The sequence below is a fragment of the Staurois parvus genome, unplaced genomic scaffold, assembly GCF_062004578.1.
Source record: "Staurois parvus isolate SC_StPar_1 unplaced genomic scaffold, SC_StPar_1.0 ptg000487l, whole genome shotgun sequence".
NCBI lineage: Eukaryota > Metazoa > Chordata > Amphibia > Anura > Ranidae > Staurois > Staurois parvus.
In genome coordinates, this window is record NW_028318283.1 from 1514998 (window position 1) to 1528005 (window position 13008).

Sequence of the window (13008 nt, forward strand, 5' to 3'; positions counted from 1 at the left end):
GTCAGTGCTGTCTATCAGTGCCGCCTAACAGTGCCAGTCAGTGCCACCTATAAGTGCCATGTATGAGTGCTGCCTTTCAGTGCCCATCAGTGATGCCTGTCGATGCCCATCAGTGCCACCTACCAGTGCCTCCTCATCAGTGCCCATCACTGCAGCCTCATTAGCGCACATCAGTGAAGAAGAAAAATCACTTATTTACAAAATTTTATAACAAAAACTAAGAAAAAACTTTTTTTTTTTTTCAAAATTTTCAGTGGTTTTTGGTTTGTTTAAGAAAAAATAAAAAACGCAGAGGTGATTAAGTACCATCAAAATAAAGCTCTATCTGTCACAAAAAAATTATTAACATTTCATATGGATAAAGTGTTGCATGACTGCGCAATTGTCATTCAAAGTGTGACAGCGCTGAAAGCTGGAAATTGGCCTGGGCAGGAAGTGCCCTGTAGGCTAGTGGTTAACTAGCAATTACTCGGTCGTGCAACGTACCCAAATGAAAATTATATAATTTTTTTTTCACACAAATAGAACTTTCTTTTGGTGATATTTTTTTCTTATATAAACAAAAAGAGATCAAAAATAGATTTTTTTTATATATATATGTATATATATATATATATTAATTATTTATTTTTTCTACTTTCTGTTTAAAACATATCCACAAACGTAATCTGCTACATGTCTTTGGTAAAAAAAAAGAATCCCAATGAGGGTTAATTGTTTGTGTGAAAGTTACAGCGTCTACAAACCATGGTCTATATACTGGAATTTACACAGCTATAGACACTAAACTAATAATAGTGGTGATCAGCGAATTATAGTGGGACTGTGATAGTGTTGCGGGCAATTTGGTGTTAACAGACACTGGCTGGGGGGGACACTAACTGACACTGACATTGCTAGTGACACTAATACAGTGATCAGTGATAATACTGTACACTGTACTAATGACACTAGCTGGGCGACAGGGGTGATTAGGAGGACAATCAAGGAGGTTAATTGTGTGCCTAGCAAGTGTAATGTGTGTAATCTGTGCCGTTTTTGTACTCACAAATGTCTCTGTTTTTTTTATCCCTGAACTCAGAGTTGATTTCAGTGAGAAGAAACAGCCAGATCAGTGTTCTGTGTGTTTGAAAACACAGAACTCTGTGCTATGATTGCCAAAATCTGTGCCAAAATCATTGGCTGCAACCTTCTGACAAACTTGTGCTGTGTCCAATCACAGCACAGATCAGCAGGGGCGTGCACAAGCGTGCTCGAGAACCAGGTAGTGCATCACGATGTATGGGTACATCTCGGTGCCTGCCTGTGCCCCCCGTTAGCAAGGCAGCAAGTGGTTAAAGTAAGTTTACATTGGATCTCCAAAAACAACTATTGTTTGTATTGCTATTACAATGCTGATGTTATAAAATGAAAGTGAAACCAAGGACTCTTTAACGTGTGTCCAAAAAAAATGTTAGGTTAGCTTTGGATACAGCTGGGAACAATTAGGTTTTGTTGGCTCTTTCCCACTGGGGATAGTTCCCTTCACGTCCTCTTCTGGGGACATAACAGGAAGTGGGAGGAAATGCCTCCATAGTAAGGAGAAATCCTTTATTAGACAGTTGTCACCTAAACAGGTCTCCTCATTTGAGAGATTTTCCCTCTATTCCTGTTCTGGTGACAACTGAAAATTTTGCATGTCTTAACACTTTCTCAATGTCAGTGGTGACCAGGAGGAATAGAGAGGGTGAACCTTCTTGGTGGAGATCCATACAGCAATAAAAACCTGACGGGGCTTCTAACCCTTCCAAGACCAATCTTCTCACCTATCACCTACTGTATATAAGATCATAGCTAAAACAAAAATATATTTTACTAGTTCTGTATATGGAATGGATGATGATTGAGCTATTTTTGTAATATAGCAGCTGCTGCGTATAATAATCAGATTTTGTCTGCAGGTGGAAGCCATGCCAAAATGTATCTTCCGATCCTGCCCGCACTTCATGGGAAAGAACTGCTTTTCCCCTGGCATAACATTGCATGTGTTTCCCAGAGATCTCAGCCGGATAAAGCTGTGGCTTCAGCAGACCGGTCAGTACTATGACGACATTGATGACTTTGCAGAGAAAATCTTGTCTTCGAAAATGGGTTCTTACCGCATGTGCTCGGCCCACTTTGTTCCTGATTGTTACATGTCGCAGGGGACCAAAGTGGTCCTCAAACCGGATGCTGTGCCCACAGTCTTTCCTGGGAACGTGGTGGAAGTCGCCATAAAACACGTTCCTCAGAAGAAGAAGCAGCGCCTGGAAGAGAGGAAGACTGGGAAAAAAGACCGTTGGTCCCAGGTGGACGCCGGCACCTCCACCATACACATCCTACGGACAGAGATGGGCACACAGACTGACCTGACTATGGTGACCATCCAGTCTTGCTCTGTCAGCGTTCCTCGCTGGAATACCTATGACAGAGGCATCCAATGGCCTGAATACGAGTTCAATTTTTATGGCGAAGACTGGAAGGTGCAGCTGGACCACATGTATTTTAACAGCAGATTTAAATGCGTTCAGGAGTTACCCAACGTAGAACAGGAAGCGATCATAAAGGACCATCATCAAGTGTCTTCCACATTGCAACATGGCTCCTCCTCAGAGGATTATCGTGTCACCCAACATGAACCTCTTAAGCAGGAGTCTGAACCTCACACCTCCCCCGAGACACCGGAAGGATACTTCTTCTCCAAATGTTCCCTGAGAAACAAGAAAACGTTATGTATCCTACAGGCCAAACTGGTGAGTACACAGCTTATTTTATGGACAACTTCAGAGGAGCTTGAAAGTATTGATCCAGAACAAGGGTCTCCATACTTTGTAAACAAAGGGCTAGTTTAGTGTCTTTCGGACTTTACGGGGCCAAACTGTGGCCAGTGGGAGTAGAAAATATCTTGGGTTCAGAAGGATGCTTCTTCTTCAAATGTTCCCTGAGAAACAAGAAAACATTATGTATCCTACAGGCCAAACTGGTGAGTACACAGCTTATTTATGGACAACTTCAGACAAACTTGAAAGTATTGATCCAGAACAGGGGCCTCCATACTTTCTAAACAAAGGGCTAGTTTAGTGTCTTTCGGAGTTTACGGGGGCCAAACTGGGGCCAGTGGGAGTAGAAAATATCTTGAGGTCCGTGAGAGTAAACAATGCGCAATCTTTGGTATTGAGGGAAGGTGTGTTTGGGGGGGGGTGTAGTGCCACATCATTGGTGTTAGTGGGAGGAATACAGCCCCATCATTGGTGTCAGTGGGAGGAATAGAGCCCCATCATTGGTGTCAGTGGGAGGAATAGAGCCCCATCATTGGTGTCAGTGGGAGGAATACAGCCCTGTCATTAATGTCAGTGGGAGGAATACAGCCCCATCATTAATGTCAGTGGGAGGAATACAGCCCCATCATTGGTATCAGTGGGCGGAATAGTGCCCCATCATTGGTGTCAGTAGGAGGAATACAGCCCTATCATTAATGTCAGTGGGAGGAATACAGCCCCATCATTGGTGTCAGTGGGAGGAATAGTGCCCCATCATTGGTATTAGTGGGAGGAATAGAGTCCCATCATTGGTGTCAGTAGGAGGAATAGTGACCTATCATTAATGTCAGTGGGAGGAATACAGCCCCATCATTGGTGTCAGTGGGAGGAATAGAGTCCCATTATTAATGTCAGTGGGAGGAATAATGTCCCATCATTAGTGTCAGTGGGAGGAATAGTGCCCCATCATTGGTGTCAGTGGGAGGAATAGTGCCCCATCTTTTCTGTCAGTGGGAGGAATAGTGCCCCATCATTGGTTTTAGCAGGAGAAATAGTGGCTCATTGTTTGTATCTGTGGCAGAAATTATGCCCCAACGTTGGTGTCAGTGGGAAGAATAGTGCCCCAAGGGCCAAAAGAGATAACCAAAGGGTCACTGGCTGTTTGGAGACCACTGTTCTAGGAAATAACCAATCTTAATTATTTCCACTTTTCAATGCAGTTATTTCTGAAGTGAACCTGAACCAACGAATAGAAATGTAATATATTGCAGTTTATCAGTCCATAGTTGTAGTTTTGGCTCTTTCCCCTGTATTGTACCTGGAGATCCTGCCAGTAACACACTTCTTGTCCTAGTGTGACAATGCTCACTTGCTGTACTGCACCTTTGGAGTAGCAGTGTTGTCACACTAGGACAGAACGTGTGTTAGGACTACAGAGCACCCCCCTATCTCCTCCTCTCAATAACATTGGGGGTTCTGTAGTGCAATAGGGGAGAACGATGCAGGGCTGATGATATTGCTTGAGAATTCAATGCAGCAGAGGGAGTTACTAGCTGAATGGATTTCAGGAAGAATCAAAAGGCATTTCATAACATAAATATTCTTTCAATGGTATATTTAGAAGAACAAATAAGAGACGTTTATTGTTAGAGTTTACCACTTTAATCTCGTTTCCTTGAAGCTCTACCAGTGTTAGAAAAGATGGCAGCCTACAGAAGATCAGTGCAGATATGAGCTCATGTTGTGCCTTTCCCTTCCTGACAGGTGGCGCTCTTGAGACACATGACTGAAGCACCACATATGGGCAGTTACAAGAGGCAGCGGACCAGGAAACTGCTGAGTCAGATTGTGGAGATCGTGTGTCTTGTGGCTGGAGAGGTGAGGACTGGGACCGACAGATATGTACAGTAAGGCCTTTTCACTCATATTTCTTATTCTGTTGTCCTATGGTGGTAATATGGGTCATATTAGTATGGCACCTAGCTGAAGTACATATCCGATTGGTATAACTTGAGGTCACACCTAAGATGCTTCTCCCAAAACAGAATGCCTCTTCTGCCCAAGGACAGGACCCCACTCAGACTCAGACCCATCACTACTCCAATGTAGGGGCCTCTCCAACCTGCAGATAATAAATTGCTCTCCATTCTTCTCAGCAGGCCTTGTGGGAGTAAACAGTAGTCTCTTTAAGAAGGTCACTAACCCTGGTCAGATCCAGTCCCAACTCACCTTGTCTGAATACTTTTTCCAGAATGTGGAAATCTCTGCATTTTTTTTCCCTATCCCCTCCATATTCTATATCATTACCTTTTTGCATATATCTTTATTTTTTTATTTATTTTTTATTTATTTCAGGTACTTATATAGCGCCGTCAATTTACGCAGCGCTGTACATATATATTGTACATTCACATCAGTCCCTAACCCTCAAGGGGCGTACAATCTAAGGTCCCTAACTTACATTCATACATACACATACTAGGGACAATTTAGACAGGAGCCAATTAACCTAACAGCATTTGGAGTGTGGGAGGAAACCGGAGTACCCAGAGGAAACCCACGCAGACACAGGGAAAACATGCAAACTCCAGGCAGGTGGTGCAGTGGTTGGGATTTGAACCAATGACCCTAGTACTGCCAGGCGGAAGCACTAACCATTTAGCCACTGTGCTGCCCATTTTAACCTTTAGACAGGTTCTCTTTAAAGTGCATTAGGAGTAGGAGAGGTCCATGACTAGATCTATGAAAATATTTTATTTTTTACAGTGAGAGGATAACCCATAAAATCATTTAAATATATTGTTTCTAGTCTAGTGGGGTCTGTGTTGGTGATGGCTTTTACATGTCATGCCACACTATCAAGAAATGTGTGCAAAGTTCACTTTTGAACTCTAAACTGAGTTCCTAACTATGGGATGAATATATAGCGATGATTACATTGAGAGCCATATCATTCCGCTTCCTGCTTCTAATTCTCAAAGATGATTCTTACCATTACACACCCCTTGGCCTAACACACTGCCAGAGGAGTGAGCCACATGCAAGTCATCCCAGCAACCAGAATGCTGGTGGGCCAACAAGCTTCATCAGGAGTTTTTTTTGTTGTTTTTTTTTTTCCCCGTTTCCCTGGGATGTGATACCAAAATATTTCCTGCATTGACTTCTTTCCAGGGAGGTTTCCACGGGGGATGATCAGGGGGGATTTCCAGGGGGGTACAACTGGGGGAATATATTGTGGAGAAGGATCTGGGAGTTCTGGTAGATCACAAGCTTAATAATGGCATGCAATGCCAAGCTGCGGGTTCTAAAGCGAGCAAAATCCTCTCTTGTATTAAAAGAGGTATAGATTCCAGAGATCCAGAGAGAGAGATATCCCTGTATAAATTATTAGTAAGACCTCATCTGGAATATGCAGTTCAGTTTTGGGCACCAATTCATAAAAAGGACATTGGGGAAGTGGAGAAAGTACAGAGAAGGGCAACCAAACTGATAAGAGGCATGGAGGAGATCAGCTATGAGGAAAGATTAGAGGAACTGAATTTATTCTCTCTTGAGAAGAGGAGATTAATGGGGGATATGATCTCCATGTATAATACAAAAGGGGGATATGATCACCATGTATAATACATAAGGGGGATATGATCTCCATGTATAATACATAAGGGGGATATGATCTCCATGTATAATACATAAGGGGGGATATGATCTCCATGTATAATACATAAGGGGGGATATGATCTACATGTATAATACATAAGGGGGAATATGATCTCCATGTATAATACATAAGGGGGGATATGATCTCTATGTGTAATACATAAGGGGGGATATGATCTCCATGTATAATACATAAGGGGGGATATGATCTCCATGTATAATACATAAGGGGGATATGATCTCCATGTATAATACATAAGGGGGATATGATCTCCATGTATAATACATAAGGGGGATATGATCTCCATGTATAATACATAAGGGGGATATGATCTCCATGTATAATACATAAGGGGGGGATATGATCCCCATGTATAATACATAAGGGGGGAAATAATCTCCATGTATAATACATAAGGGGGGATATGATCTCCGTGTATAATACATAAGGGGGGATATGATCTCCGTGTATAATACATAAGGGGGGATATGATCTCCGTGTATAATACATAAGGGGGGATATGATCTCCGTGTATAATACATAAGGGGGGATATGATCTCCGTGTATAATACATAAGGGGGGATATGATCTCCGTGTATAATACATAAGGGGGGATATGATCTCCGTGTATAATACATAAGGGGGGATATGATCTCCATGTATAATACATAAGGGGGATATGATCTCCATGTATAATACATAAGGGGGGGATATGATCTCCGTGTATAATACATAAGGGGGGATATGATCTCCGTGTATAATACATAAGGGGGGATATGATCTCCGTGTATAATACATAAGGGGGGATATGATCTCCGTGTATAATACATAAGGGGGGATATGATCTCCGTGTATAATACATAAGGGGGGGATATGATCTCCATGTATAATACATAAGGGGGATATGATCTCCATGTATAATACATAAGGGGGCTATGATCTCCATGTATAATACATAAGGGGGATATGATCTCCATGTATAATACATAAGGGGGATATGATCACCATGTATAATACATAAGGGGGCTATGATCACCATGTATAATACATAAGGGGGGATATGATCTCCATGTATAATACATAAGGGGGGATATGATCACCATGTATAATACATAAGGGGGATATGATCTCCATGTATAATACATAAGGGGGGATATGATCTCCATGTATAATGCATAAGGGGGGATATGATCACCATGTATAATACATAAGGGGGATATGATCTCCATGTATAATACATAAGGGGGGATATGATCTCCATGTATAATACATAAGGGGGGATATGATCTCCATGTATAATGCATAAGGGGGGATATGATCACCATGTATAATACATAAGGGGGATATGATCTCCATGTATAATACATAAGGGGGGATATGATCTCCATGTATAATACATAAGGGGGGATATGATCTCCATGTATAATGCATAAGGGGGGGATATGATCTCCATGTATAATGCATAAGGGGGGGATGTGATCTCCATGTATAATACATAAGGAGTTGGTTCTGGCCAGCTCAGTGGATTGCTTCAAAAAAGTCCTGGATTCTTTCTTGGATACACAGAATATAACTGGATATAACATTTATAGGTAAAGTTGATCCAAGGAATGTCCGATTGCCTTTCAGGGGGTCAGGAAGGAATTTTTTTCCCAGCAGGAGCAAATTGGATCATGCTTTGCTGTTTTTTTTTTTTGCCTTCCTCTGGATCAACTGTGGGTGTAGGATTATAACTTTTTTTGTTTCTATGGTTGAACTGGATGGACTTTTGTATTTTTTCAGCCAGACTAACTATGTAACTATGATGACATCTGTTTTTCAAGGCAGCCAAAGAATAATTTGGCTTACATGCACTGTATGAGCAAAAGTCTAAGGCCTGGTTCTCACTGGCATTGAAAGCAAGTGATTGAGGGGCCTATGCAGTTGATAATATGGACAACACACAGTGATGTTCACATTATCAAAACATGAAGTGTTATCGTCGCTTCGCTTCAAAATTGACACTTCATGTCCAGTTTTAAAGGAGTTGAAGCATTTCAGCTCCTTCCATTCAAGTCCATGGTAACGCTCCACAAACATGTTAGTACATTACACTTAATGAAAGGCATTTGTGGTGCAGTTACCGCAAACGTGCATAGGGCATTTGGGTGAGCAATTTTAAAACTCATCAAACGCACCTATTAACGCGTATTAATGCTATAGGGGAGTTTGTTAGGCGTCAATATTTTTAGCAAGTGTGAACAAGCCCTAAGAAATCCTGGCCATATGAGGTCACCTATATGGGAATGTTGAACTTCTTATTCTAGTTTGTGGCCATAATTATGGATTTGCTCACCTGTTCAGCTCCACTCTTCTAGAAATGCTTATAATAAGATTTTGAAGTGTCTGCAGGACTTTGTGTCCATTTCTGAGGTCAGGTACTGATGCTGAATGAGAAAACCTTGCTCACAGTTTGTGTTTCATTTCATTCCAAAGATGTTCAGCAGGGTTGAGGTCAGAGCTCTGTGCAGGACACTCGAGTTCCTTCACACCAAACTTGTCAAACCATGTCTCTGTGGAGCTGGTTTTGTGCTCAGGGGCACAGTCATGGTGACACAACAGAAAATGGTCATCCCTAAACTGTTACCACAAGGGTGGAGTGCAAAATCATCTAAAATATCTTTGCATGCTGTAGTATTAACAGTACTTTTCACTGGAAACTCCAGATGTCAGGCAGTTGGGGGGAGTCCACATACTTTTGGCTGTATGGTATAAATCCAAGGCTGAGAATGTTATATGAAGTAAATACTGTAGGAGAGTTTGATGTACCCTGAAATCTGTTCTTTGACTGTACTTTGAGACTGCTGGGTGAGTTCCCCATTCTTTATACCCCTTGCAGGATTTGAAGCTGGTGAAGAAGAATGAAGATCTCAGCAAGTTCTATCAGAAGGAAGGACAGGTGAGAGAGTAGACCAGGCAGATGGGCGTAGTTCTGACTACATATTGTGTTAGGTGGAACCATCAGAACCGCTCCTCCTCTATGTTTACAATAACAGGTGAAACCATGATGGATCACTTAGCATATATACCTCCATCCTTAAATACTTCCAGAAAAGTCAAGACACAATGCCCAATGGACTTTTTGAAGGTACGCGGACACATATATGTAAAGTATACTGTACAAGTAAGATCACAAAATTGTAACTTTAGGTGCTTATCTTGCTTTTAACCATTTTCGTTGCTTATATGTTGTAATAAAGCTGTTCACTTGTATATTTTACATTTATGTGTCTGATTACCTCCAAAAAAGTCCATGGGTATTATGTCTTGACTTTTCTGGAGGTGACAACCATGATGGTTCAGTAGGTTCTCCAACAGGGGACATGGACACGGGTAGTGAAGAAATGTCTCCAGCACACCAAGGACCAAGTCACTTACCCGATGAAGGGGCCCTTCGTGGCTCCGAAACGTTGCCTTTTGTTTACCATGTGACCACGAAATAAAGCTTTGGACCCATTTTGAGGAATCCTTGATGTGCTGGTGACATCTCTTCACTTGGATTCTCTACGATTCCCAGCCTGTGGTCACTATGCCATCCAGCAATACTGAATAGCCATTTACAGGAATGTGTCTGTGCTGGGAATAGTATTTTATGGACACGGGTAGTGAATGTGATGGTTATCTTCCTGCAGGATACCAATGGCTGTTTCCTCTTTTTGAAATAGAAAAAAAGTTGTTTTATCCAGACTGGTGACCTTAATGAAAGAACCATAAAGGAGCTCTATATAGTCGCCACATACCGTGTATGTGCTGTACAGACGGATGCCTTGTCATTCTTTTTGTGCCCAATTTGTAAAAAGAAAGTGAGATGTATGTAATGCTTTCTAGTTTGTATCAGTTTTTCTCCTTGAAAAACTATGCAATGAGAGGCCACTATTTCTCCTCTGTTAGCGAGCAGTGGCGGCAGACTGTGATTTAGCTGATCACTGTCAATCGCTGTTCTCCATGTTTCAGATTCCGGTACGCTATCAGGACGTTGCTGTGTTCTTCACTAGAGAAGAATGGAATTACATAGAAGAAAATGAAGAGCTTTACAAGAAAGAAATCCTCAGTGACCCCAATGAAACTAAGGAGGACCAAGTAGAGGACTTCATAGGTGACACTGGCGATGCCTGTATTTCTGGCTTGCTACATTGTAGGATTGTTTCATAAAAAGTTGTTACCCTCCAGATGCTGTTTGGATTCACAGGGCGGGTATAAACCAGATCTCAGATGCGCCGGAGATAGCTGGCTACCTCAAAGGGTGAATCTTCCCAATGGAGACAACAGAAATTTCAAACTGACGGAGATACCTCCCCTCCTAAAACCTGATAAAATGTTTTTGTTATACATACATTATAATTGTTTTAGGTCAACTTTTTTTCAGTAACTAAGAAAAGTTTAAGTTAAAATTTTTTTTGTCAGGTATAAAAATACCTGACAAAGTGTTTCCTGAGCACTCTGGGTTAGCTAAAAAGACAGCATAGCAGCTTCCTTTGCAGCTCCCTTTGCCTGATTTGAAACCTCAGACTGAGCCATCTAATGAGAGAGGAGTTATTGTTCTGATGACTCATCTGATTTCTGTAAACATATAATATGAAAGGGGTATTTTATCCATCCGCACTGATTGTTGTGTTGGAGGAATCTGTTCTATTTCTTTCATTCAGCCTGCAGACTGAACAAAAGAAATCTAACAGAGTATGGCCTGTTTTCGTCCTGACCATAATAAACAAAGGAAGGAAAGATGTACACAACCCAGGGATGGACTGACCATTCAGGCACTCGTGCGCTGCCCAAGGGCCCCGGGGTCAGTAGGGGGCCCCATGAGATGCATTCAAAAAAGGGGATTTGTGAAAAGAAATTCACAGAAAAAGCGGCTACATTATGAACAGAACGTGACACTCAGAAAAATTTCCAAAAATTATGCTTTATTACACATATATAAATATGACATATGGGCATTCGCCCTGGTTTACCATCACCTCAGTATGAGACAATAACACACAGACCTAAAACCATATAAAATGACACCAAGACCGGTCTAAATGCATGTGCAACAGAAAAAATGACTGCAAGAGTCTAATGTCCCTGTAGCACAGACACAAAGGTGAACACTTCCCAAAAGAGGTGTATCCAAATATTATACCATAGGCATACCATAATATTGAATATTATAAATAGAACAATACCATTATGGTGAATCCCAGTCAGGGAATCCAAAAATTGTACTATGGATATAAATATCACATGTATGCAAAGCAGCAAGCACAATATGCGTCAAAAAGAGAACACCAAGCCTAGGCCTGTATGGAGGGAGACATAAATGTCAAATATATGATGCAATACATTCCTGTGCCAGCACACGTGGTTGGGGCCCATTCATCTGTAATATAAACAGCTGTATCCTAGAGCTCTTGAATGAAAATATGCCCCGTTTATTCCCAGGGTGGAAGAAAAGATGCAAAAAGCAACACTCTGCTTGAAATGGTATCTTCACCACTATATGTGGACTACACACCACCTTTCGTAGGGAAAACAGGACATATCCCAAAGGATCTTCTGCCTGTTGAAATATATGTGGTATATCCTGTATCCTACACAACGCACCATGATGTCCCCATCCTGTAGTGAGATAAATGATATGTGGGAAGTCACTGACAGAGTTTCCACTCAATAAGATATATAGGTGTCATATAGATCACAGAGGACCATATATCTAATGTCCAGTAACAGTCCACTCACCACCTGTGCTGTGGGTATTAGGAATGAAAGAGATGTCCTTCATGGGTACTGCCATACACGGCCAAAAAGGCCTAGGAACCACCGCTGACATCCGCCGATATACCGCGGGTTCCAGCCCCTTCTTGGCGCTTGTGCTGCTCACACTTGCCTCATGGCATGTGAAGATGGCTTCCTCCTTGTGGGTCAGCGTGCGTTCCACCTAATGCGCATGACCGGAAGTGACGTATCTGACGTATGACGTCAACGCGTTTCGCCGATGGGCGTATCTCACTCAGCTTCGTCAGGACCAATGAAACAACTGCATTTCAATTTCCTATTTATAGTGGGTAAAGACCCACCCATTTATGCAAAAAAGCTAACCTGCAATTGTTCCTAATGGAAGAAAAAAAGGGGGCTAAATACTTAGCACAGCTGCTGGTCTTTGTTAAATATAATTAAAAAGACAGACAGCTGGAGACCACAGAGAGGGGAGAGGCTTGGCAATTTTGACAATGCATATATTGATCAAAAGATCATGAATTAAATATACCAGTCAATTAAGGCTTTTATCATATTTTAACCAGAAGATGGCGATATAAATCAGAGAATCAACAATTCTATTCATTGAATCAGGTTTTTTAGGAGACAATGTAAATTACCAAAAGACACCACAAGATGGCTATATAACCTGAGAGTTCTCATAAGGGTTATTTCAACAAAAATACCTCAATTCTCAGGCAACCATCCTATGGTGTGGTTATTGTTCAAAAAGAGGAGGTACTAAGGGACAATTAACCAGACAATAAATCCTTTTACATTTTTTAGAGCTATATA

The 13008-nt window shown here is 41.6% G+C and overlaps 1 protein-coding gene across 2 annotated transcripts in view; it reads left to right on the forward strand.

Moving 5' to 3' along the window:
• LOC149452237 (uncharacterized) overlaps window positions 1-13008 on the forward strand; it is an 81558-nt gene that overhangs the window by 4060 nt on the left and 64490 nt on the right. For both annotated transcript variants that reach the window (XM_089689615.1, XM_089689614.1), the window contains exons 2-5: window positions 1941-2771; window positions 4542-4655; window positions 9314-9373; window positions 10429-10570. In XM_089689615.1, the coding sequence (XP_089545741.1) occupies window positions 1950-2771; window positions 4542-4655; window positions 9314-9373; window positions 10429-10570 (1138 nt within the window). In that variant the 5' untranslated portion in view covers window positions 1941-1949. The remainder of the gene's footprint in view (window positions 1-1940; window positions 2772-4541; window positions 4656-9313; window positions 9374-10428; window positions 10571-13008) is intronic.